The 27,191-nt window shown below is 41.2% G+C and overlaps 1 protein-coding gene across 6 annotated transcripts in view; it reads right to left on the reverse strand.

The window, feature by feature from the left end:
• ST3GAL3 (ST3 beta-galactoside alpha-2,3-sialyltransferase 3) overlaps window positions 1-27,191 on the reverse strand; it is a 227,342-nt gene that overhangs the window by 134,300 nt on the left and 65,851 nt on the right. For 2 of the 6 annotated variants that reach the window (XM_066269411.1, XM_066269410.1), the window contains exons 3-4: window positions 15,251-15,298; window positions 1,515-1,616 (exon numbers count right to left, since the gene is read on the reverse strand). The exons of 2 other annotated variants lie outside the window; for them this stretch is intronic. In XM_066269411.1, coding sequence (XP_066125508.1) covers window positions 1,515-1,616; window positions 15,251-15,298 — 150 coding nt within the window. The remainder of the gene's footprint in view (window positions 1-1,514; window positions 1,617-15,250; window positions 15,299-27,191) is intronic. 2 more of the 6 variants (XM_066269414.1, XM_066269412.1) reach the window with 1 other exon arrangement.

Here is a 27,191-nt window from a genome sequence, read left to right on the forward strand (position 1 = left end):
GATTTGAAGAATTTCTTTGGAGAGAGCAGTATTATGAATTCCATCTCCCTTAAGGGGGGCAATGTGTAGTACGTACTCATCTCTTATTCAAGCCTGGTGAGGGAAACATAACCAGTAAAGAATGGAGACACAGTGGACTGCCAGGTGCCTGAATTCTACCTGACAAGTGTAAAGGATATGAAACAAGCTGGCTGCAAAGGAGTGAGCTATATTTAAACTGCCCAGCACTCCCAGAATTTGTTGCAGAAAAAGATGCATGAATGAGCTAGTTTGGGGTTGTTTTAGGTCCTTTGCAAAAGGTTGACAGGTTTTTATGATAGTAGCAGGGGTAGACTCTGGGTGTCTCAGGAGCTGCAGGAGTGAGTGACAAGGCTTTGGTGAGTGCATTACCTACATCAGGGGAACCACAGACAGGTCCGAGTTGGAGGGAGTCTCCAAAATGCCTACAAGAGCACCCCACAAGAGTGCCAGTTCAGAGAGTGCCAACTCTATCTTATGTCTTTTCTGCTCAGTCTCTCTTCCTTCCCCCCCAATTCCAAAGAGGTCAGAAACAGCAGCCAGTAACTGGGGCAGGAGTGGAAGGAGGAAGACAAGCAGGGTATATCCCCTTCCCTGGATCAGGCACTCACCGGTACCAAGCCTACTGCTTAGAGGAGGTGAAGTCACTGTACCTTTGAATGAATTGAAAAGTATGACTATTACATAAGGCTGGATATACTCTAATTTTGGAATTGGTGACTCAATGTGACCATGGGATTTTAAAAATTTTTTTGATGCTCAAAGGCATCAAAAATTCTTTGGACTTTCCACAATAAAACATTTTAAGGGGACAGAGGGAGTCAAAATGTCTGTGCCTATTTCCCAATGTTTCCATGTTCAATATAGTGGTTGCACTAACTTAGGCAAATAAGGCAATTTAATGGTTCACATAATCAAAGTATAGGAAGGGCCGGGGTCAAAGGGCGTCAGGATGACTGCAAGAGACTGGATGCCATCAGGCCTCTCCCCATCAGCTTTATTCTCCCCCAACTAGCTTTCTTCCTAAGTCAGGAAACACGGAGCCAGCAAATTTCAGGTGTACGTCTTCAACTTTGCCCGAGAAGGAAATGAGACTTCGATCTCCCAGTTCCTAATGGCAAAACTCCCCTGGAAGGGGTAGGAGTGATCTATCTTACATTAGCTCCTCACACCTGAGCATCACAGTGATCAAGGAAATTGAGTTTATAAAAAAATTATGACTCCTACATGACACACATGATTTGGAGCATTTACCAGAAGATGGACTGTGCTGCCCTGAACGAAAGGCCTCTCAGGAACAGTAGGAAGTCTTGAAAACTTTGAGCTTGCTAAACCGCCCAGGAATAATAGATATAAATAACCACTGTTAAATTGGTCTACAGACCTCGTTTTTTCTCTCATCCTCATTCCACTGTGGAGGTTTCTTCCCTGACCAATCTCCGTTTCAAATCTTTCTCATAATGCCTTCTGATCCCCTGTTCAACCGCCTGGCTTACCTCCATCTCCTGGCAGACCAAAAGCCTGGCTCTGCCCTGCAAGCTCTCGCTTTTCCTGCAGCTCTCCAGGGAAGGCTGCTTTTTCTTTCAACTGCCAAGTACCTGTGGGTAGTGAGCAGGGAGTGCTTATGATGTACAGTGGTGCTGTTTTCATTATTTTTCTTGTGTTTGGGGTTCACTGAGTTTCTTGGATCTGTGGGTTTACAGTTTTAACTAAATTTGAATTTGGGGGGCCATTATTTCTTCAAAAATCTTTCTGCCTTGCCCTTTCTTTTGGGGGCTCCTATTACATGTGTATTACACTCACCAATGCTCTGATCATTTTCTTCAGGTACCTGTCCAACCTAATTTCATTTTGGATACTTTCTATTGATATATCATCCAGTTCACCACTCTTTTCTTCTGCAGTGTCTACTGTAATTTGCTGTTTATCCATTCAGGATATTTTTTTTATCTCACATATATTTTCATCTCTAGGATTCTTTTTTATATCTAACATCTTTCCTTAACAGTCTCATACTTTCTTCTATCTTCTTAAAGATATGAAATATGATTTAATGTCTTTGTCTACTAATCTTATCATCTATCTCTAGACTTGTTTCTACTGAATGGCTTTTCTCATTATGAGTTGTATTTTCAGGATTTTCTGAATTGCCTGGCTATTTATTTATTTATTTATTTAGAGAGAGAAAGAGAAGGGAGAGAGGGAGAAAGAGAAGCATCAACTTCTTGCTCCACTTAGCTGTGCATTAATTGCTTCTCATACTTGCCTTGACCAGGTATCAAACTGGCAACCTTAGCTGTACATTAATTGCTTCTCGGCCCTGGCCGGTTGGCTCAGCGGTAGAGCGTCGGCCTAGCGTGCGGAGGACCCGGGTTCGATTCCCGGCCAGGGCACACAGGAGAAGCGCCCATTTGCTTCTCCACCCCTCCGCCGCGCTTTCCTCTCTGTCTCTCTCTTCCCCTCCCGCAGCCAAGGCTCCATTGGAGCAGAGATGGCCCGGGCGCTGGGCATGGCTCTGTGGCCTCTGCCTCAGGCGCTAGAGTGGCTCTAGTCGCAATATGGCGACGCCCAGGATGGGCAGAGCATCGCCCCCTGGGGGGCAGAGCATCGCCCCTGGTGGGCGGGCCGGGTGGATCCCGGTCGGGCGCATGCGGGAGTCTGTCTGACTGTCTCTCCCTGTTTCCAGCTTCAGAAAAATGGAAAAAAATAAAAAAATACAAAAAAAAAAATTGCTTCTCATACTTGCCTTGACCAGGTATCAAACTGGTAACCTCAGGGTCAAACCAGCAACCTTGGGCTCAAGCTGGTGACCTTATGATTGAGCTAGCAACTCCAGGCTCAAACCAGCAACCTTGGGATCAAGCCAGCAACCTCAGGCTCAGGCTGGTGAACTTGGGGTCAAGCTGGCAACCTTGGATTTAGCTAGCAACCCCAGGGCTCAAGCCAGCAATCTCGGGTTTTGAACTGGCAACCTCAGCATTCCAGGTAGACACTCTATCCACTGCACCGACACTAGTCAGGCTGCCTGGTTTTCCTTGATTAGATGCTAGCCACTGAATTTCACCTTGTTGCACGCAGGATATTTATGCATTCCTTAAGTATTTATGAGGCGCAATTAAATTACTTGGAAACAGTTTTATCCGTTCAAGGCTTACTTTAAGTTTTGTGCAGTTGGGGTTAGAGGCAAAAGTGGACTGCAGTCTAGTGCTAATTTTGCACCATTACTAATTTTGCCCACTACTAAGGCAATACCCTTCTGAGTATGCTATGTGATGTCCCATGCATTATGACGTTTTCCCACTACTCCCAGCCCTGTGTGAACTCTTGTGAGGATTATTCTGCTCTTTCTTTGGCTTCTAGTAGTTTCCTCACACAGATACACCGATCAGTTGAGTACAAAGGGACCTTCAACCTATCTCCAGAGCTCTCTCAGTGTGCAGCTCTCTCCTCTCTGGCACTCTGCTGTGAATTCCAGCTGCTTTTATCTCCTTAAATTCTCAACTTTTGTCTCCTTTTAAGACTCTTGGGTTCTGTCTCGGCTCTCCTTCCCTGTGACGTAGTCTAGAAACCATCCAGGACGTTAGTTTGGGTAATTACAGGGCTGACCTAATTTGTTTCCTTTCTTTCAGAGATCAGTGTCCTGTGCCACCTGTTGTTCAATGTCTGAAAAAAACTTTTTTTCTTATATTTTGTCTGTTTTTAGTTGTTTCTCCTTCTTTCTTCACTTTTTTCCTTATCTAGTCTAGACTTTACCTTACTCAAATATTCAGTTTAGCTTGATGCAATTATCTTTCCACTGCACCCAAATACACGTCTCATTCCTGCCCAACTGTCTCCTGAGCTCCAGACTTGTATATCCAGCTGTCTCCTGGACACTGCCATGTTATAGACATCTAAAACTCAGGCTGTCCCACACAGAATTCATTTTTACCACCTTCATACATGGGGAACCTGGTTCTCCTCCAGTATTCCCTACCTTATAAATGGTACCGCTATGCACGCAGCTGCCCAAGCTTGAAACCTGAGAAAATTCCTAGATTCCTGCTTCTTTATTAATTACAAGTCCTTTTAATTTCATCTTCTCAATGGATCTCAAATCCACTTATTACCTTTTTCCATTTCTCCTAGCCTTCACCTCCCACCTGGATCACTGGAATAGCCTTCTACCATATCTTCCTGCCTCCTGTCTTATCTCTGTAAGAGATTCTTCATGATGTAATCAGAGCTATTTTTCTACAGGATAAAGATGGTTATGTCATAACTCTGCTTAAAGCCTTTGAATTGCCTGTTATTCTCAGAATAAATCCCAGTCTTTTGGTTTACAAGGTCCTTCATGATATGGCCTACGGCAACCATTCCAAGTTCACTTTTTGAGCTCCTGAGTTGCACCCTGCCCCTGCCATACTCTATGCTCCACGCGGACTGAACTATTTTCTTCTCCTCCAAAGTATCTTCACCACCTCCAGGCCTTTGTACACGATTTTCCCTTCACTTAAAACATTATTCCCAACCCCTTTTCACATTGGTTAATTCCTATACATTGCTCCTAATTGACCTACAGTTACTTTAACACTCAAAATGCTGCAAATAAGACTTATCCTTACGCTGCCCCCAGTCTTGTTTTTTGTTTTATTTTGTTTGCTTGGTAATAGTGTTACCATTCAGCTCCCCAAGAAAGAAGTTTCTGATGTACCCTATCTCTCTCATTTCTAAATACAGATCCTCCTACCTATAGCATAGTCACTGCTTCTGCTGGAGTCTTCATTGTCACTCAGATAATGCAACCTCTTACTCTACCTGTACCAGCCTCACCTTCTGCCACTTATCTCTAGGCGGTCATTATGCCCGACAGCTATTGCAGACAGCAGTTCTGCCATCTTTAAAGCCCTCACCTTGCTGACTTGGTAAACACCCACTCATCCTCAAGATATAGCTGTCACCAAAGCTCAATCTAATAGGTAGTTTTGTAGTGCCACAAGGACCTTCATGATTTGGACTTTGCCTACCTTTCTATCTCTATTTGACATTACTGCCTCTCCTGTGCTCTCTGTATGGGCCATTCTGGCTTTCTTTCAGTTCCTTGAATAAGCCATGAGCTCTCTCAACATAGGACTTTTTCTTAGAAATAAATGTTTTTTCTGCCTGAAATGTGTCCTCATCTCTTTATTTAGTTGACTCCTGCTCACCCTTTAGACCCTAAAAACATAATGCATTTGAAGAGCATTCTTTGACCCTCCTGTCTAGATTGTGCCCTCTCTTACATATTCTTTTAACACAGTGTATTTACTTGCACTCATAGCCTTTAAATTCCAGTTTGGAATTATACATTTATCAGACCATTTGACTAATGTCTCTCCTCCACAGGATGAGAAGTTCTACCAAGGCATCATCAGAAACACCCTGCTTGCCATGTTAAAGAATGGTGAATGAACACCTTCTCTGACCTGAACTATTAGCCTAAGTGCCCCTCATCTGTGCTCATCACCAAACCTACAGAACTTAATGCATTTCTGCCATTAGTGGCTCATGAGTCTGTAGTGTACATCTATTGCTTTTGTCCTCTTTATAGAAATAAGCCCCTTAAATTTCTTTCAGAGAACTACCCTTCTATAATTGCTGGTAAGTGGTGAGATTGTCCAGGGTTTTGCCTGTTGTCCAAAACATGGACTCTTTTTTTCTTAAGCTGAGTGACACCAGGGAGAAAAACAGTGTGCTGAAGAGATGGACCCTTTGCTGCCATCTAGATTCCTGGCACTATCCTTCAGGTCCTTTCTGAGGGTCAGCTGATAGGCTTTTAATGTGATTCTGTGGGTACCCATGTCCTTCCAGTAAATGCCTTTTTCTTTTGAGTTAGCCAGGGTCAGTTTCTGTTGCTTACAATTAAACAATCCTAACTATGTATGCTATGTTTCTCTAGCACCTAATTAGGGTCTGGCATAGAGTTGGTGTTCCATAAATGTGCTGAATAAATAAAAGAATAAACAGAGTCACCAAATGACCAAGGGAGCATAATAAGTAGCCTTAAGTCCTGGATTTAGTCATCTGCCATCCCTTCTGTGGGGGCGGGGGTAATGTTAGCAGTGACACCAACGGCGGCAGCAGTAGCGGTCTCCCCAGCCCAGTCACTGGCCGGCCACCTTGTACACCTGTGCTTCCCTTGCTCTGCCTGTTCTTGCCTTCCAGCCTGTCCAGCTGATTACATCACAGTCACCTGCCTACGGAGAGCCTGACCTGGCTCTTCTTAGGCACTCTTCCCCCATTTCAGTTTCTGGCTTTTACTTTGGGGCTCACTTCTGATGACTCCAAATTTTCCAATGTAATTTCCTCCTGTCATTTATAAAAGCGTAAAATTTAACTTTCTCCACTAAGACTTCCTGAGTAACCAGAGACTGCCCCATCTTCACCCTAGCCTGGGACTTTACCTCGTAAGTACCCTACTCTCGTACCCATGAGCTGTTACTGAAAATGCCACATGGGCATAAGCCATTACTGATTGTTTAATCTGTGCAGTTCCTCTCAGAGTCCCCAACTAGCAAGAAAGTTTAAGTGTAATCTTCAGGAAATGCAAACTAGAATAGGAAGTGGTCAGGATGGCATGGATAGAACGCTCTGCGAGTCCATGTGTAGTGCTTCTTACTGCTGGGTTTGGGCAAGGCTGCAGCTCCCACAGCCTCTCGCCGTACACAGTGTTTTCTTGAAGGTGTATGTGAATTCAGCTTATACAGTGGAAATGCTATTTTGACTATACCAACTTTCAGGTACGCTTCACCTCTGGCAAAGCTGGCAGTCAAACCCAGGTCTCCGTGGCAGTCCACTGATCCCAAACATGTAATAAGAGAAGACTCTGGGACTCCCAAGTCAGCCAGGCACAATGCACACGGACATGCACATACTGCTCTCCCAGCACCTGAGGGTACTCTCCTCAGGGTACTCTCCAGGTGTCAAAGCAGCAAGCCTGCAGCTGCACAGAGACGGAGAGACGTTAGTCTGGTGGTTTAGGCTTCCTGCCTCAGTCAGGCTGGAAAGCCCAGCATTAAAAACCCCTGACCAAGAAGCCCATGTGTGCCCTTTGCCTGGCTCCAGGTAGGAAGTGGCATCAATGATGAAAATCTCTGCTCTTCTCCTGCTGCACCTGCACCAATCAGACCTGTGAATGCATAAAGCACTTCTTCATACACCTGAAGTTTTAAAATTAATCATTAACTCTTCCTTTGCCCTTTCAAAGGGATAAATTGGTGTTCTAACTCATAAACTCTTAGAAGGTTCAGAAACTGGACATAAACAAAAGCAGGCTATGCACCAAAGTGTGTATACACCTTATAAAACTTCCCTGTATATAAGGCAAAATGAACAGAATTACAAGAAGAAATGTACAATGGGTCTCCAGTCATCACAATGGAAACACATACACTACTGAAAAATAAGGTTCACAAAATCAGTAAGAATTCAGAAGGTTTGAACAAAAAAATTAATAAACTTGAACTAATATACAGAGTACCTTATATCCAACAAGTAAAGAATGTACATTCTTTTAAGCATATATGAAACATTTATAAAAACCAACCACCTTTGAGGCATAAAACGTGATATAAAAATTTATAAACATTGAAATAAGCTCTTTTGTAAATTAGGGTGACACTGGTTAACATAATTATACAGGTTTCAGGTGCCCAATTCTACAGCACATCTCTGTGCACCATATTCTGTGTTCACCCCCCAAGCCAAGTCCTTGTCCATCACCATTTATCCCCTAAACCCTCCTCCACCACCTCCACTCCCAGCAATCACCACCCTGTTGTCCATGTCTATAATTTTTTGTCCTTTTTTGTGAAATAAGTTCATTTTTAGTTTATTGATTTTTTTTTTTTTTTTTTTTTTGTATTTCTCTGAAGCTGGAAACGGGGAGAGACAGTCAGACAGACTCCCACATGTGCCCGACCGGGATCCACCCGGCACGCCCACCAGGGGCAACGCTCTGCCCACCAAGGGGCGATGCTCTGCCCCTCCAGGGCCTCACTCTGCAGCGACCAGAGCCACTCTAGCGCCTGGGGCAGAGGCCAAGGAGCCATCCCCAGCGCCCGGGCCATCTTTGCTCCAATGGAGCCTTGGCTGCGGGAGGGGAAGAGAGAGACAGAGAGGAAGGAGAGGGGGTGGAGAAGCAAATGGGCGCTTCTCCTATGTGCCCTGGCCGGGAATCGAACCCGGGTCCCCCGCAGGCCAGGCCGACGCTCTACTGCTGAGCCAACCGGCCAGGGCAAATAAGTTCATTTTTATTCAACATTTAATATATTCCATAAAACTTTGTATTTCATTTTGCTCATCATAATTTTACAATGTAAAGAAAATTATGTTTCCATAATGCCCTATTTAGATAACCCTGAGATCCTTCCTGCTTATTTTAGCATGGTATACAAATGTTATCACTTTCTACCTCTGTCTAAACAGCTGGGAGCACCCATACTACAAAGAAATCCTATTCTAGGACGAAAGGAGACCTTTCTAAGTTCTTTGAGCCCACTGTCCTACTCTAGGCTCACCTTCATGCCACTGAGCCCCAGAATGGAATTTCAGGGACTACCAGTGTACCTCGTGAGCCAACTGTGCTCCTGGCATTTTTGGTCTCCAGAGATCCACTTCCTTCTTTCATCTAAAGCTGCGGTTCTTAACCTGTGGGTCGTGACCCCGGCGGGGTCGCCTAAAGCCATCGGAAAATACATAATGCATATCAGGTATTTACATTCCGAATCATAACTGTAGCAAAATTATAGTTATGAAGTAGCCACCAAAATTATTTTTTGGTTTGGGGTCACCGCAACATGAGGAACTGTATTGCGGGGTCACAGCATTAGAAAGGTTGAGAACCACTGATCTAAAGAATCACCACATATTTCCATCAGCAGTCACAGTGCTTTTGCACAAAGCAGATGACTACTGCTGTTGACAACAATGAATATTTTCTATAAAGTCCAGTTTGAGAAACATTACTGAGGTATATAGAGTTTAGTTTATGGGATAAAAATATGGACTTCATTCTATCAAAAAACTGCAGTGCTTCACATTAGAATACACAAAGCCCGAAAGGCAGGATGGGCCCTTAGGCAAGAAAACTCCAACCACATAACAGAAGTTCTGCTGGCAGACCTTCTTGAAAGGGGTTTCTGGCTCCAATCTCTAAGCCATGATGAATTACTAACTGCAAAGGGCATAAGGGTGAATTAAATGAGGACCTATCTTAACCAAAATAGGTCCCACATTTCTGAAGAAATGGCACTGCACAGTCTCCAATAAAAGGCACAGGCTATATTAAACATAAGTGATATGGGTCATGGTTTGGGTAGTGGAAGAAGTTTGGTGACAGTTACAAATGAACTGTCAGATACCAGACGAAGGGAAAACTGAACGTAACCACTATTTACTGAGCATCTACTGTGTATTCATGCTGTTCTCAGTACTTTCACCTACACTCTCGGTTTAATCCTTACACCCCTAGGAGGTAGGTGTTATCTCCATTTTACAGATGAAGAAACAGAGGCTTAGAGAGAGGAAAATAACATGTTCGATATTCCCAACCAGTAACTGGAGAAAATGGAATGCTGTTGATCCAACCCAGGTTTGACTCTTGAAGCTTCTTTATGTAATGCCACACTGACTCTCAGAGGGAGAAAAAAAAGAGGCCTCACATTAAGAGAGCAGCTGCCAGGAGAGCAACTGCCTACTACATCTCTCCCATCTCCCACCCCGGGGGCTGTCAGAGACCCTGGCCATGCCCACTCATGAACTGTGGGAGTCCACAGAGGCTGGGAGGGGCTGGCCAGAGTGCAAACAGCTCTCACATCGTCTCAAGACAGGAAAATAAATCATAACATGAGATCAATTAATCAAAGACAAACTAAAATAGGAAAAGCAGTCTTATAAAATAAACACAGAAAAATTCACTGACCTAGACTAAATTAACTGACCCAGTAAAATAACTTGGAGGTTCACAAACTGAAATCCAGCCTCAAATGGATGTATGTTGGCATGGGGGAGTGGTGGGCCTAGCGAGAAGTTCCTGACAAGACAGGTCTCTGCCCAAGCACAGCACAGCACAGCACAGCTCTTCCGCCCTGTGACACTGCTGGGGGCTGGTGGAGAGTGGAACCTCCAGTGGTAAGTAGAAGCCCCATCCCAGTGAAGGCAAAGCAGTCATACACCAAATTCCCCTCTTTCCTGGGAAAACAGCAGATGTCTAGAGCTGAGCATGCAGTGAATTCAATTCTATTCGTGAAATCAAGTGTGTCCACACCTTGCCAGGGCATCCTGCAGGAGGATTATGAGGAAGAGCATGTCAAAAGAGCAGTTATGACAGGAAATAGAAAAAAATGGCTCTGTAGTTTGTAAACTCATGGAGGTTACCACTAGTAAGTAGATAAGTATAAATAACCACCAAGTAATTATTACATAAGACAGTGTCTCTCTCTCTCTCTCTCTCCCCCCCTCCCCAAACAAAATTAACTTTATTTTTCCCAGTTATAGAAATTAGACATGCCTACTATAAAAATTGAAATGTAAGAAACTTATACAGAATGAAGTAAGAAGCATTTGAAAGTTAATTGCTGTCAACATTTTGGTGAGTATCTTCCCAGAAATTTCTTTCCATAAATACATGTGTGAATATGCATATATAATGTTACTTACATGTGGCCTCAATATACATGCTATTTGTTTTGTTCATGCAAACAATATCCTTAACATCCTCTGTGTCATTAAAAAAATTACATCATCATTTTTAATGGCCTCACAGTGTTCTACTGGATGGATATGTTATTATTTATGTAATCCTTAAGTATCCCTAAATGGACTTTATTTTTTCTGTTTTTCTACTCTCCATTCAACAAATATTTACTAAGTACCTACTACATGCCAAGTAATGTTCTAAGTACGAGGGTCACAGTACTGTGTTCTTCAATTGTTTCATTGCTAGTATATAAACAAGATAGGCAAGGTCCCTGGCCACATGAAGTCTACATTCCCAGGGGGGAGACTGACAGTATGCAAGTTAAGTAAGCAGATAATTTGAAGGAAGAACGATGCTAAGAAGGAATAAAGACATAACTTCTGAGAAGGACAGGATGTCAAGAGAGTAGATGATTTTAGATAAAGTGGTCTGGGAAGGCCTTCCTGCAAAGGTGACATTTGAACAAAAACCTGAGACAGAAAAAGCAGGAGGTATGAGCACTGTAGGTAAAGAAACAGTGAGTACAAAAGCCCTGAGGCAGGAAGAGACCCAGTATATTCATGGAATAACAGGAATGCCAATGTGGGTTGAGGTCAGTGAGGGGCAGTGGACTAAAGTGTTAAGTAGAGAGAAATTGGAGCAGGTAGGGCCTGTATGTCACAGAGTTAGGAGAAACTTCAGTGCGATCAAGATTTGATATGATTCATATTTTCAAAAGGTCATTCTGACTACCCTGTGGAGAAGGGACTGCTGGGAGGCAACAAATGAGCACAAAGAGACCAGCTAGAAGTTTACTTGTCTAAGGAAGAGATGATGGTAACTTAGACAGTGGTACTAGAAAGAAGTGGCTGGACAAGGACACACTGTGAAGATTTTTAAAAAGTGGGAAATGGTGAGAAAGAGGAACAATCAAGGGGATTCCTACATTGTGGCTTGAACAGTGGGTAATAGGGAAGAAAAAAATAGGAAAGGAACAAGTATCAACATACAGATCCTATACATTTAATGAGATTCATATATAAGTATTTTGGTTTGTAAGGATACTGTAATTTTTTTTTCAGTTCATTGCTAATATATGGAAAAACAATTTTTGTGTGTTTTAGTCTTATATCCTGTCATCTTGGTAAATGCATTTCTTAGTTCTAGGAGTTTTTAGTGGATTCCTTGGGATTTTCTATGTTGGCAATTGTGTCATCTATGAAGAGAGTTAGTTTTATTTCTTCCTTTCCATCTGTATTTTTTTTTTTTTCCATTTTTCTGAAGCTGGAAACAGGGAGAGACAGTCAGACTCCCGCATGCGCCCGACCGGGATCCACCCGGCACGCCCACCAGGGGCACGCTCTGCCCACCAGGGGGCGATGCTCTGCCCATCCTGGGCGTCGCCATGTTGCGACCAGAGCCACTCTAGCGCCTGAGGCAGAGGCCACAGAGCCATGCCCAGCGCCCGGGCCATCTCTGCTCCAATGGAGCCTTGGCTGCGGGAGGGGAAGAGAGAGACAGAGAGGAAAGCGCGGCGGAGGGGTGGAGAAGCAAATGGGCGCTTCTCCTGTGTGCCCTGGCCGGGAATCGAACCCGGGTCCTCCGCACGCTAGGCCGACGCTCTACCGCTGAGCCAACCGGCCAGGGCCTCCATCTGTATTTTTTTATTTCTTTTTCTTGTCTTATTGCACTGGTTTAGGACTTTCAGCAATGGCTCCTGATCTTATAGTGGGGGGCAGTCTTTTACTATAAAGTATTGATATGATGTTTGCTGTAGGTTTTTTGTAGATATCCTATATCAGATTGAAGAAGCTCCCTCCTAAGTTTGCTGAACTTTTTATTTTTATCATGAAATATCAAATGTTGAATTTTGTCAGATGCTTTTTCTTCATAAATTGATGTGACAATTAGTTTTTCTTTGGACAGTTAATACAGTAGATTACATTTGGCTTTTTAAATGTTGAACTTTCCATTCCCTGCATAAAACCCACTTGGGCAGCAAATTTGGGAAGTTATTAGCCATTATTTCATCAAATATTTCTTCTATACTGCACTCTTTTTCTTCTGGGAGTCCAATGGTAGAGATGGTAACCCTGGTATTATCCCACAAGTCACTTTTTAAATCTATTTTGTTGTTGTTCAGATTGGTTAGTTTCTATTGTTTTATTTTCAAGTTCGCTGATGCTTTCCTGTGTAATTTCCTTTTTGTTATTGAGCCCATTCAATTGAGTTTTTAAATTTTCTGTTATTGTATTTTCTTTTATATCTCCATTTGGTTCTTCTTTATATCTTTTTTTCTTTTAGCTAACACTTTCTATCTTTTCATTCATCTCAGCAGCGTCTGCCCTTACTTTTGGGAGCATTTTTATGCTAGCTACTTTAAAGTCTTTGCCAGGTTATTCCATAATGTGTCATTTCAGCACTGACTTCTTTCCCATGCAAGTTGAGATTTTCCTGGTTCTTTACATAATGATTAATTTGGGATATTTTGAACATTATATTATGAAACCTTAGGTCTTCTTTAAATCCAGTGGAGAACGTTGATATTTTTGTTTTACCAGATAATCAGCGAGGTTGAAGTTAGGTGGCAAATTCTGACCAGGCATCTGTAGGTTGTAGTTTCAATGCCAGTTCCATTTTCAAAACCTAAACTGGGGTGTCTTCTGTGTGTGCCACCCAATGTCCAATCTAGGACTCAGGCCATGGACTATTCCTTAGTTCAGTTCTCAGAGCCTTTGTTATGTCGGTTAGAATCAGATACTATGCACACCTCAGGGGTTCACCTAGAAGTTCATAAGCAATTTCAGGGAGTCACTTTCCTGAGCTCTTCCCTCTCTGTGTTCTCTTGTACTTTCCAGTTCATTGGGCTTCCCCTTCTTGGTCCTCTGGCCAGAAAGCTGGGGTTTTAGTTACCACATTCTGCCACGCATTTCCTGAACGACCACCCCCACTACCGTAGGACTGCCTAGGAACTGGGGTAGGAGAGGACAGAGAGATGAACAATCCTTGGGACTTCCCCCTCTGTTTGAGCCTAAGAGCCCCCTTCCTGCCCCAGAGCCATAACTAGAGGTCTCCTGGAATTCTTTTTCTGCCCTGGTGTCCACTGCCAGGTTTTGGGCTGTCTCAAGTCCATGACATAGGATACCAGAAGAAAAATGAAAAATTCACTGCCAGTGTGGTAGTGCTTTTAATTCCAGTCTTTCCCCCCAGTCTATCTGCTACTATTTATATTTCAGAGTCCTCAAACAGCTGCAGTCAGTGACAGAGATGGATTCTTTTTTTTTTTTTTTGCATTTTTTCTGAAGCTGGAAACAGGGAGAGACAGTCAGACAGACTCCCGCATGCGCCCGACCGGGATCCACCCGGCACGCCCACCAGGGGGCGATGCAGAGATGGATTCTTAAAGATGTACCCTGTCCATACACCCTAGAATGTAGATAAGCATCCATTTATGCAGGGAACATACTGAGGGGAGGAAATGCCAGGTCAAGCAGTATAGTCAAATTTTGCTAGTCTTTCCCAACGTGGTTGTAATAATTAATCCTCTAACCAGTAGAAACTCAGAGTTTCCACTACTGCATCCTCACCAACACTGGAACATCATTAAATTCTGCTATTTTGGTAGATGTGCTGTGATATTTCACTGCAATTCTAATTGGCATTCTGCTACATACTGATGCAATAAAACACCTTTTCATAGGTTTATTGGCCATTTGGGTTTCCTCTTTTGTGAAGTGCCTATTTGGACTTTTGCTTGTTTCTATATTGGGTTGTTTCTTTATTCCTATTGGTTTTTGCAGTTCTTTGTTCTGGAAACAAGCTCTCTGTTGGCTATTGGTGTTGTAAATATCCCTTTTCATTCTAGATTGCCTTTTCCCTCTTAATGATGTCTTTCAATTAATAGAAGTTCTTAACTTTAGCGTAATAAAATTAATCAACCTTTTCCTAAAAATTCTTTCCATCTGTCCACTCTGTCCTAAAGCGACCTCTCCTGTCTCAGCATTTTGGTGGGGGCACCTCAAGCAGAGCAGGTATGAGACATGAAGATGACAAAGGAGAGAGAACAGGCTTCAGGGCTGGACAGAGATCAGTGGCCCTGGACAGCTTACTTCACCTTTTTGAGTGTTACTTAGTTTCTTTAACTATAAGATACATTGTCTATCTTGAGAGGTTGTGTAGAGCAGTGGTCCCCAACCCCCGGGCCATGGACCGGTACTGGTCTGTGGGCCATTTGGTACCGGTCTGCAGAGAAAGAATAAATAACTTAGATTATTTCCGTTTTATTTATATTTAAGTCTGAACGATGTTTTATTTTTAAAAAATGACCAGATTCCCTCTGTTACATTCCTCTAAGACTCACTCTTGATGCTTGCTGCTTTCTAGACCATAAGTCCCTAGAAAGGCATCTTGAGACTTTCCCACAATCCTGAGATATTCCATTGCCCATCCCCAGACACCCCCCACCTCATTAGGCTCCACTTCAAATGTGGCCAGTGTTGAGTGCCGAAAGAATGATAGAGGGGGAGGGACTGGTACCTGAGCCTAGAGTTTGTCCAGCGGAGTCAAAGGATAGAACCACTGAATCTGCAACACAAGAGGACAAGTTCATTTCTTTCTCCTTCTTATAGTAAAAAAACAAACAAACAAAAAACAAGCTCCCACTTGCTCTGCCCAAACCCTCCCCAAAGGAAAGTCAACTAAATGGAATTCAGCTGCACAGATAGCCTCCACAGGTCCATGCCCACCCATCCACTGGGCCAGGATGCCCTGCCGAGCCCAGCTCTGAGCCGCCTGCCACAGGGAGGAACAACTCGGGGCAGACACAGGACCCGAGTTCCTCAGAGGCATTTCCTACTAGATTAGGGGACAAACTTACTTCTTTTTCCTTGTCATAGTGAAAACAAAAATTTTAAAAAGCAAAAGAGCCCTGGCAGGATAGGTCAGTTAGTTAGAGCATTATTCAGATATGCAGAGGTTGCTGGTTCAACCCCCAATCAGGGCACATACAGAAACAGATTGAAGTGTCTGTCTTTCTCTCTTCCCTTTCCTCTCTCTTTAAAATCAATAATTTTTTTTTAAAAGGCAAAAGAAAACTTCCCTTCAGCATTTAGTTAAAGACACTAACATTTCCCTTTTTTTTCTTACCCATATAATCAATTGTTTATTATCTTCCCTCTAAAAGGCTGAAATGGCCTATAGGAATTTATAGTACACATTGGAATAAAAAATAGAAGATGTATGTGGTCGGGAAATGCTAGTACACAAAAAACATGCCATGAGGACTTATACAAATGCTATAGCTAGAATCAAGGAGCCTGAGCCCCCAAACAGCTAAAGAATTATAAGATTCAGTGCCTTCATTCATTCATTCATGCATTCACTCATTCATTCATTCATTCATTCATTCATTCAACTGTTCAGTAACTATTTATTGGGCATATACTATGTGTAATATACCATACTTTGAGATACAGCAGCAAACAGAAAAGCATGGTCTCTACCCTCATGGATCTGCCTGCCATCAGTTTAGGAGAGAAAAAAAGTTACCAAAAAACCAAATTATTCAACTAAAAACAAGTAAGTAAAAAATAAATGAGTACTGTGAAAGTTTCTATTAAGAACCAGACCTAGTTTAGAAGGGGAGTGGGTGTTGGTTAGGAAAGGCTTCTCTCTACCTAGAAGTAACACACTAATAGCTGAAGAAGTAAGGGTTAAACCTAATAGGAGTGGAATGGGGCACTCTGGGCCAAGAGAACATTTCTGTGGAGAACTGGAGCAAGATGTGATGGGGGTGCTTCAGAGCAACTAAAACGCCCAAAATAAAAGCAAATACTCTACAGTGAGTAAAGAAATTTCTCTTCTCGGTTTTAATAAATGGAGATGAAGCACGATGTTCAAGACTATCTTCTACAACATTTCTATATTAACAAGTAATTGCAAATCTTGTATGGCTGCTCCTTACACATGAACCAATACAAATGATGGCATAAAGCCAGAGTACAGTTCAATAAAAGCAGTTATAAAGGACACCAAGATAATTTAAGGCCCAGGATAACCACAGAGATCCCAGACTCAAAAGGGATCATATTCAAAAGTCTTACTCACTACAAAAGAATGTAAAAAAAAATCAGTGTTTACAGCCACACCCCAGAGTTATTCTTTAGATCTCAATTTGTAGGTCATTTTCTCTTAGTGCAAGTAGAAATCAGACACAATAGTTACCATAAGTGTAAGTAACATCTGTCCCCACTGCTTGACTATAGGCCTCATAAAGGCAGATACTGTTTCTGTCCTCTATTCACTGCCACATTACCAGTGTAAGATCTGACATTCAATAACTACTTGCTGAATAACAATCCTAGGGAAATGAATGGACCACAGATCCTTCAGGCAATCGTTCACACCTATTTTTTTCTCATAAACAAGTGTTTACAAAGAACTAGGTGGCAGAAAACTAGAGGACACAGTGTTGTTGTTGTTTTATACAAGAATCCAAAGGCAGATATTCTGTATAGCTAGTTAAGGGTATATCCATATGTTTTGAAATCTACCAAGTAAAAGGTAGGGTTGAAACCTTTTTACAAAAATGTACAAACATAGCCTGGCCTGTGGTGGTACAGTGGATAGAGTGCCGACCCAGAATGCTGAGGTTGCCAGTTCAAAACCCTGGGCTTGCCCAGACAAGGCATCAACGACAAGCAACCAATAAACAACTAAAGTGGCCCTGGCCGGTTGGCTCAGTGGTAGAGCATCAGCCTGGCATGCAGGAATCCTGGGTTCGATTCCCAGCCAGGGCACAAGGAGAAGCGCCCATCTGCTTCTCCACCCCTCCCCCTCTCCTTCCTCTCTGTCTCTCTCTTCCCCTCCTGCAGCCAAGGCTCCATTGGAGCAAAGTTGGCCCGGGTGCTGAGGATGGCTCTGCGGCCTCTGCCTCAGGCGCTAGAATGGCTCTGGTTGCAACAGAACAACACCCCAGATGCGCAGAGCATTGCCCCCTGGTGGGCATGCCAAGTGGATCCTGGCCAGGCGCATGTGGGAGTCTGTCTGATTGCCTCCCTGTTTCCAACTTCAGAAAAATAAAAAATAATAATAAAAAAACAACTAAAGTGAAGCAACTACTTCTTGCCCCAACCCCCATAAAATCAATAAATAAAATCTTTTAAAAAATATACAAGCACAATTAGGACACAGCTGAACAGTTAGCTGTACATCGTGTGAGATACAATAACTCTACTTTTATCACCATTCCTCACATCTGTCACCTCTTAATGCTACTGCCCTTTCAAAAAAGAAACCCCTGTTCCTCTCTATCTCTTTCTGTTTTCTTAAATCAAATTTAGTGGGGTGACATTGGTTAATAAAATTATATGTTTTAGGTGTACAATTCTATAATACATTATCTGTATATTGTATTGTGTGTTTACCACCCCAAATCAAGTCTCCTTCCATCACCATTCTCTCAGTTTTATTGAGTATAATTTACATAGTATAAAAGTCACTTATTTTTAACTGCAGGCAACCACTATTTTCCTTTCTGCCCTGTAGATTTGCCATTTCTGGACATTTGCCTATTCTTTTTGGCTGAGACTGTTCTGACAGCTCCCTAACTACATATGTATCTTCAATTTAGCCCGCTTCCATCACCCTTTATACTGCTGCATTATTTTTTTAAAAGTATACCTGACTGTGTCGTTGCTCTTGATTGAAAGGCTTCACTAGCTTCCCATAGCCTATAAAATAAAGTCCAAGCCCTGACATTCAAGGTCTTCACCATCTTGCCTCATTTGCCTCTAATATAGCTGATGTTCCAGATATGCCAAACTCCTTTCATTTCCTGAAAGAGATATGTGCCTCATATTTTCAGACATCAGACATAACTGTTTTCTCTGCCTGTTTGCATGAAAAAAAATCCCTTTTCCATTAAGATCTAACTCAACCATCCCTCTTCTTGAAGCCGTCTCTGATCAATTCTGCCCATTCTCCTCTTTTGGCTATCAATGTGCTGTTATTACGGCACTATTATACTGCTTTATAATCCCTGTTTACTTCTCTTTTTTCTCTTATTAAACTGCAAGTTCCCTGAGGACAGAGCTTGTCTATCCATTTTGAGGCTTTGATGCCTAGCTCAGTAACTAATACACAGAAAGTAGTCAATATACTTACTAAACAAAGGAATAAACTAGTAAATGCCCTTGCTTTCATTCAAAGATGATGTTAACTGATATTTCACATGTTGGGGGTAATTCCATTATGCACATAGAGTCTCATTCAATTCAACTTTGAACTGCCCTTGTACTGTGAAGCTTCAGAGGTTCAAACCTGGCCTCATCCTAGGAAGATAAAAGCATTCCCACCTATCAGTGCAGGGGGACTAAGGAAAGTGCCCAAGGAGCTTTCTAGGTGACAGATCACATTCCCCTGAAGAAGACTGGGAAAGGCTTTCTGAGGAGCTCACTGCCCAGGTTAACAACAATAGAGTATTTCAAATTTTTATTGCAGTTGACAAGTATTTTTCTAATTGCAATTTATCTTCTTTGTACTCACAAGCAGTCCTAACATAATTTCTTAAACTTGGCAATCAAAATAAAAATAAAAAAGGCTAAAAGTTAACTAAAAGACTAGAACTTAACTAAAACTAAAAGAAAAAAGACTAAGTTTGAACAGTGGTTGTCTCTGTGAGAAAGATTTACAGGTGGGGTTTATTCTCTGTATCTTTTAGAAATTTCAACAGTAAACATGTATTACTTATATCATTAGGAAAAAAGAGTTAAAAAAAAAAAAGAACTCTCCAATCCAGCTCTAGGATTTTAACCTCTAACTCAATGGAAGGTTCTTAACCGACTTCACTGTTACAGCTCTTCTCCTGAATTACTGAGACATCCTTGTTGCATTACCACTTAAATATCCCTTAGCGACATCAATTCCTAAACAGACTGCGCTTTTCAGAAATGCTTCCCTCCTTCCCACAAATACTGTCAAGTACCTATTACGTGCCAGATACAGGCACACCTTGTTTTATTGTGCTTCACAGATGATGCGTTTTATTTTTTTTACAAACTGAAGGCAAGACCCTCCACCAGCAAAAAGATAACAACTTACTTTATTACAGTGGTCTGGAATCAAACCTGCAATATCTCCAAGGGAAGACCTGTACTAGAGATATGTACAAGATATGTACAAGCCAAATAAGAAATGGACTTTGCCTTCCAGCCGAGGAAGACAGACAAATTAATAATCACTTAAAGTGTGATAAGTGTATGCCTGGGGTAAGCACCAAATAGATGACAGCTTCCCAGAAAAGAAAAGTCAGAGTTTTTATAAATATTATTTCCAATGGTAGTGGGATGCTCCCAAGAGCATGTGTCCTTATACTACAGAAGATGAAAATCGGAGAGTAGAAATTTCTGGAGGAAGTTAATGACAAATTCATGTTTTGTGAAAGTTTTGATGGATGTCTCTTTAAGCATTAAAGCCATAGACTTGAGAATCAGTTTGGCCAACCATTATTTGTGATTATTCTAAAAAATGTAAGATCATTTTAGTTATAAACTACTTTGACAGCAAAAGGGGAAATTCAGTATTCACCAAATTGAAAGTTTGTTTTGTAAGGAACAGAGTAAAAATAGCCAGACTTCTCCCTCTCAGGCTAACAGATATGTCATCTTTATTTCAAGCAGCCCAGGCTCCAGCAGTTCCTGGCTCCCAGGCCAGAGGCAGCCATGTGGTGTGCTATACAAGTGACTGAACAGAATTCCAGACCAAAGTACAACAGAGCATTGCTGCACATGACTTTGTTCAACAAGGAAACCTAGAATTCTCCGGAAATCTTTTATTATAGTCAGATGTTTCCTGTGTCTGGTTTCTGAAGCGGATAAAAGGAATATAAAGAAAGTATAAAGAATGGGGCTCAGTCTTTCCAGCCATTGGAGAGACTTCCAAAGCTCATATTAAGCAGTGAACAAGCTACATTTTCAGATCCTACCTGGCATGGTATACATTCAACATATATATTCTCTCGCCATCATGTGTAAGTTGTAGAGATGCAAGAATGTTTAAAAAGTTCCGTCAAGTGACCTAGCTAGCAGGTAAAATAAAAACACACATAAAGCTAAGCATTCTGTAGTTAACAATACGGTATTGCATACTTAAAATTTGCTAAGAGAGTAGCTCTCAAATGTTCTTACCACACAAAAAGGTACTATGTAAGGTGATGGATGTGCTAACCTCATTGTGGGAATCATTTCACAATATAGCAAATTATTATGTTGTACACCTTAAACCTACACAACGTTATTTGTCAATTATATCACAATAAAGCTGGGTGGGAGCTAAGTATAATATATAGGGATGACAGCAATGAAAAGGTATTTCACTGTTCATTAATTTAATATATTTACTAAGGAATGACTTCACACTAGACTTAGGGATACACTTGTAAGCAAAGACAAGATTGTTCCTACTCTCAATGAATTTATATTTTGGTCAGGGAGATAAAAAAGTAACAAACGAACAAAATAATTTAATTTCTGATAGTAACAAGAGGTATGAAGAATATTCAACAATGTGACAGTGGCCAAGGATGGAAGTACAGGCAATACTGGATAGGGTGCTTCAGGAAGGATTCTCCAAAGAGGTAACATATTGGCTGAGACCTGCAGCCAGACAAGAAAAGAACAAGGGTAAAGGAATCCCATGCAGAAGGAAAAGCACGGTTTGGAACAGAGAGAAGACCAGTGTTGTGAGAACACAGAGCATGGAAATCAGGTCAGAGACGACAGCAGAAACCAGACCCAGGAGACCAGAGAAAGATGTCTGCATTGTATTGCAACAGCAGTATAAAGCTTCTGCTTAAACCCAGGAGAGTAAAATTATCTGATTTATATTTTTAAATATAAATTTAAATTGCTGTGTGGGAACTGAATGGACTATTCTGGCAACAGAGTAACAGATAGATTAGGGGAGAGAGACCAAAGGCAGGGAGATTGACAAGGAAGGGAACGCAATATACCAGATGGGAAGTGATGGTAGCCTGAACCAAGGCGGTTGTAACAGGAATAGAGAAAAACAGGTGAATGCTAAAAATGTTTAAAAGGGAAAATCTACAGGACTAGTGCCTGAGAAACACGAGTGAGAGATAATCAAGGAGGATTATCTCTACATCTGGGGTTTGGGCAAATACATTGGTGTTGATGTTGCTTAATTGAGAGTGACTTTCATCTAAACTACATGACCCTGCTTCTGGCCACTGACAGTTAGATCACAGGTGGGTACCTGACCCAAAGGGAGGCAATCCATAGACTGATGACCCATCTATGAGGCAGATAAATTCCACCTTTTAGAGACTCGAATTAGGAAGTACTGAGAGTTGGGGCCAATGACAGGAGACAGCAGACAAAGAGTAGAGACCCGGAGGCTACAGGCTGAACTTCATGCTGGGTCGTGGGACCCACCTCAACGGCAGAGCATCAGAGCGAAGAGCAGCAGCCCTGGAGTTGAGGACAAGACACTGTACAGAGCTACATTAAACCCAGAGTGTTCTTCCAGTGCCAGTGTCTGTGCAGCTAGCTTGACCTGTAATTGACATTCTCCTTCTCATGTCTCCTGTTATCTTGAAACTGTCTATACTGTCTGAGTGCACTCGCCTCCTCTACTTTTCAGTCCTCATTTTTTAATACCCTGGAGTGCTCTCTGCCTTCCTAACAACCGGGTGGAAGAGGCAGACATGACAACAAGCTGGACCTGCTCCAAGCACAACTAACCCCACAGGGCCTGAATTTTGGGAGAACTAGGAGGCCCTAGTTGGACCATGAGTCTAGGCTGTGTTCTCCAAACTAGCTTTATGAAAGAACTCTCAATTTCAGGGGTTTATTTGTAGTCATATGGGTACCTGTGGTCTTGTTCTACTATCTCCACTGCTTAGATCCTGGGGGAAGATAACCCCTTGTTTTAGTTTCTCAATTTCTTCTCTAACCCTAATGCCAAACAAACAAAACCTGAGTAATGATATTCCTGAAGATACTCAGAGAAAGAAAAAGACAGAAAATAAAATAAAAGTATTAGTTATGGGAATGTGGTATAAAGAAGAAAATCAGTGAAATAATCAGACATAGGAGTAGCAGGACAGAGGAAGCCAGAGGTGAGAACTGGTTATAAAAGAATATTCAAGTGTGGTAAACAGGTGAAAGAAGCCGATGGATGAAAAGACACTGCAGAGTCATTCATTAGAAGGACATTTGTAACTTTAGTGGCAACAACTTCTGTACAATGATCAGACTGTGTGGGCTCAGCTGTGAGGCTGTTGATATAGTAGACTTACTTCAAGAAATTTTTCCTTAGCTTTATCTCATTATTTTAACTTACCAAACATATATATACAGTTCTTACTGAGCTCAAGATTAGGCATGGTCCCTGACATGAAAGAGTTGATGAACTAGTAGGAGGATAATACAGAGATACAAGTAACTACATTATAACCCTCTAGAGAAGTTGTTATAGGATTTCAGATGCAAGAGGGAGAATTTTCACTGGGCAAACCTGGGAATACAAGGGATAGTATATGAGCTGGTATGAGATGACCTTACAGGACAGGCTGTGCTGGTAGGGTGGGAACAGCTAAGGAGAACCACTGAAGCATGAAAATGGTTTCAGGAAGGCAAAATCATGCGTAATTAATACATCACCTCTTTCAGAAGGTAAAAATGCATGTGACTAAAAGGGAACTAGTCAATACAATCTGTTTAGACTTTCAAAAAAGGCTTTGACAGATCAAAGGCTATTTTTAAAAAGTGAGTCACCATGAAATTGAGAAAGAAACTGCTATGTCATCCACAAGACAAAAGGCACTTGGCTGAGGATCAGGGGCAGGCCACCATTTGGGTTATCAGCACCCACATGGAGACCAGGAAGTCTGAGAGTAGCTGGAATTCTACTAGCTACTACTTCTAGAAGGTGGGGGAACACAGGAAGGTGGCTCTGCTTACAAACACTTGTGTGTGCAATAGAAACAGCTGGAATAAAAATGGAAGTAGGCATGTGCTGCAACTGAGAGTGAGATGATAGGACGAGGCTAGGAACTTCAGGGGCATGGAAAAGTTTTAGTACCAGTGTCCTAGAGATAGAAAAGAGATGAATTTTGCACAGGAACCACAGTTTGCTGAACCCTGATTTTGATTACCCACGTACCTCTGATCCCTTCCAAACCTCTCAAACAGATAAGATTGTTTGTGTGGAGCCGAGGTACACAACAACAAAGACAGGAGAAGAGACAACAGCAACAATAGTCTGGAAGCTAGAAAGCAAACAAGTAGAACTGATTCAAAACCCAAGGAAGCTGAATCCTATACTAGTAGCGGGAAGAGCAACTTAAAATACACTACAGAACTTTGTAAAGGACTCAATCACTGGCTGCACCAGGTGCCCCAGGAGGTGGGAGAGAAGAAGATGCTAAAACCGAGACACCACACTCTTAAGTATGGGCTGACAGCCAAGATCAGGAGGCATTAGAGAAAAATAGTTAATGTAAAGACAGGTGAAAACTTAGAAAAAAATTATTTACATCATCAGAGAAGATATTTTATTCATGAAATAGGTAAAAGATGTCATTTTCTAAAAACAGTATATTTAATGATGAAAAAGAAAAAATAACTTGGAAATTAAAAACATAGCAGAAATGAAAAGGATTAAAAAATAAGTAGGGGATATCTCTCAGAATGTAGAGCAAAGAGGAAAAAAATTTAAGATTTTATTTATTGATTTTAGAGAGAGAGGGAAGGAGGGAGGCAGGGAGAGATAAGCATCAACTCATAGTTGCTTCACTTTAGTTGTTCACTTTAGTTACTCCTCCTATGTGCCTTGACTGGGCAAACCCCAGGTTTCAAACCAGCGACCTCGGCATTCCGGGTCAAAGCTCAATCTACTGTGCCACTAAGGTCAGGTAAAAAGAGAAACTTTTTTGTAAAACTTAGAGGACCAGTCTAGGAGAAATGACATCTATATATGGGACTTCCAGGAAGAGAAAGTTAAAAATTGAATGGGGAAAATATTCAACGAAATAATTCAGGGGGGAGGGGTATGGGGGGGCTGAGGTGAATAAGAGGGTGGGGGGAGATATATTTGGTGGGACACTTGAATCTATGTAAACACAAATTAAAATCACAAATTTTTTTAAAAAAGGAATAAATGCTAAACATCTTCCCAGGTAAGTATAAAAAAAGAAAAAAGAAAAAAATATTCAATAAAAATTTTCCATAATTAAAGGACTTGAGATTTTTAAACTGAAAAGACCCTTTGACTGTATGACTCAATATAAAAATAGCCTGCCACCAAGGTACATCATCATGAAATTTCAAAACATTTGAATTTCCAGAGAGAACAATAACAAACAGGTTTTATACAAATAATGAAATATCAGAATGGCATAAGACCTCTCAACAGGAACACTGAAAGGCTAGAATACATGGGCCAATATCTTCAAAATACTGAGGGAAAGTAATTTCCAACCAGAAATTTTATACCCAGCCAGACTGTCAATTAAGTATGCAATTAGAATAAAGATATTTTCATACAGGCAAGGCCTCAAAATTTTACTTCTCATTCATCCTTTTCAGAAAATTAGTAGAGAATGTGTTCCACAAAATGAAGAAAATGAAAACACAATGAGAACCAGGAAATGAGGATGATGGTAAAGGGAGACTTAAAGTCTATAGCTGAGTAGGAGGGATAGCAAACAGTCAAGCATACTGCATGTCAGAAGGTTCCTAGAGTGACTTCTTCAAGAAAATGAATCTGACAAACTATCTAATGTGTTTAAACATATAGAGAAAAGATTTATATAACTGGGGAAGTGTTTAGGGCAGCATAGTGATAAATACATAGAAAACTAAACAAAATCATTATTGACTTCAGAAAAAACAAAACGTACAGTGAAAAATCTGCAGTCATAGTATCTATAAATAGCATTTTCATAGCCATAGTAAACAGACTGAATGCTGTACTAATTAAAAGACTTCACATCTGGGCCCTGGCTGGTTGGCTCAGTGGTAGAGCATCGGCCCAGTGTGTGAAATTCCTGGGTTTGATTTCCAGTCAGGGCACACAGGAGAAGTGCTCATTTGCTTCTCCACCTCTTTCTCCTTTCCTTCCTCTCTATCTCTCTCTTCCCCTCCCGCAGCCAAGGCTCCATTGAAGCAAAGTTGGCCGAGCATTGAGGATGGCTCCATGGCCTCCACCTCAGGGGCTAGAATGCTCCAGTTGCAACAGAGCAATGCCCTAGATGGGCCAAGCATTGCCCCCTGGGAGGCATGCCGGGTGGATCCCAGTCGGGCACATGCAGGAGTCTGTCTGACTGCCTCCTCGCTTCTAACTTTAGAAAAATAAAAAAATAAAAAACAAAAAAAGACTTCACATCTATGGTAGAAAAGTAGTGAGTTTGTTAAGAGTACTAAACTTCATCTTCCACTATATAAATTTAATAGATAATACTCAAAAGTATCAAGAACTGGCAACATATGTATGTCGAAGACTTGGAGGTAAATACCAAAAAAATTAAGTTAAAAGAGGTGAAAACGGCAACTATTGGAAGTAGAAAATCAAGTAATAGTGGTAATGGGGGAGTGCATTTTCTCTGTTGGTTAACAAAGCCTTTTAGAATTGGGTCTTTAAACTATGCACATGTATAACTTTAAGAAGAACAAACACTAAATTAACTTACACAAGATTATACAGCTTTCAGTGGTAGTATGGTGAGGCTTCAAATCTAGTTGATCTAGATTTATAAAAATAATTAGTCTAAAATAAAAGATAATTAAAATACAAAACAACCAAATGTATACAACTTGTTTGGGTCTGTGAAAAGGCTTATTTAAGATAATTAGGGGCATCTGAATATGGAATAGATATTAGAAGATATTAAGGGGAAGTCTAGCCACAATAATCAGACAAGAAAAAGAAATTAAAGGCATCTGACTTGAGAAGAAGTAAAAATGTCATTATTTGCAGATGACATGATACTATATCTAGAGAACCCTAAAGATTCCACCAAAAAAACTATTAGAACTGATAAACTCAGTAAAGTAGCAGGATACAAAATTAATATTCAGAAACCAGTTGCATTCTTATATATTGATAACTATCAGATAAATTAAGAAAACAACCCCATTACAACTGTATAAAAAAATACAGAGTAGTAAACTTAACCAAGGAGGTAACAGACCCATACTTGAAGAATTTTAAGATGTTTAAGAAAGAAACTGAAGAAGATACAAATAAATGGAAGCACATACAGCATTCACAGAAAGGAAGAATTAACATAATTAAAATATCCACACTACCCAAAGTAATCTATAGATTTAATGCAATCCCTATCAAAATACCAATGGCATTTACACAGAAATAGAATAATTCTAAAGTTTATATGGAACTACAAAAGACTCTGCATAGCCACAGCAGTGTTGAGAAAGAAGAACAAGTTGGAGATTTC

This window comes from Saccopteryx bilineata, chromosome 3 (genome assembly GCF_036850765.1).
Source record: "Saccopteryx bilineata isolate mSacBil1 chromosome 3, mSacBil1_pri_phased_curated, whole genome shotgun sequence".
Classification (NCBI taxonomy): domain Eukaryota; kingdom Metazoa; phylum Chordata; class Mammalia; order Chiroptera; family Emballonuridae; genus Saccopteryx; species Saccopteryx bilineata.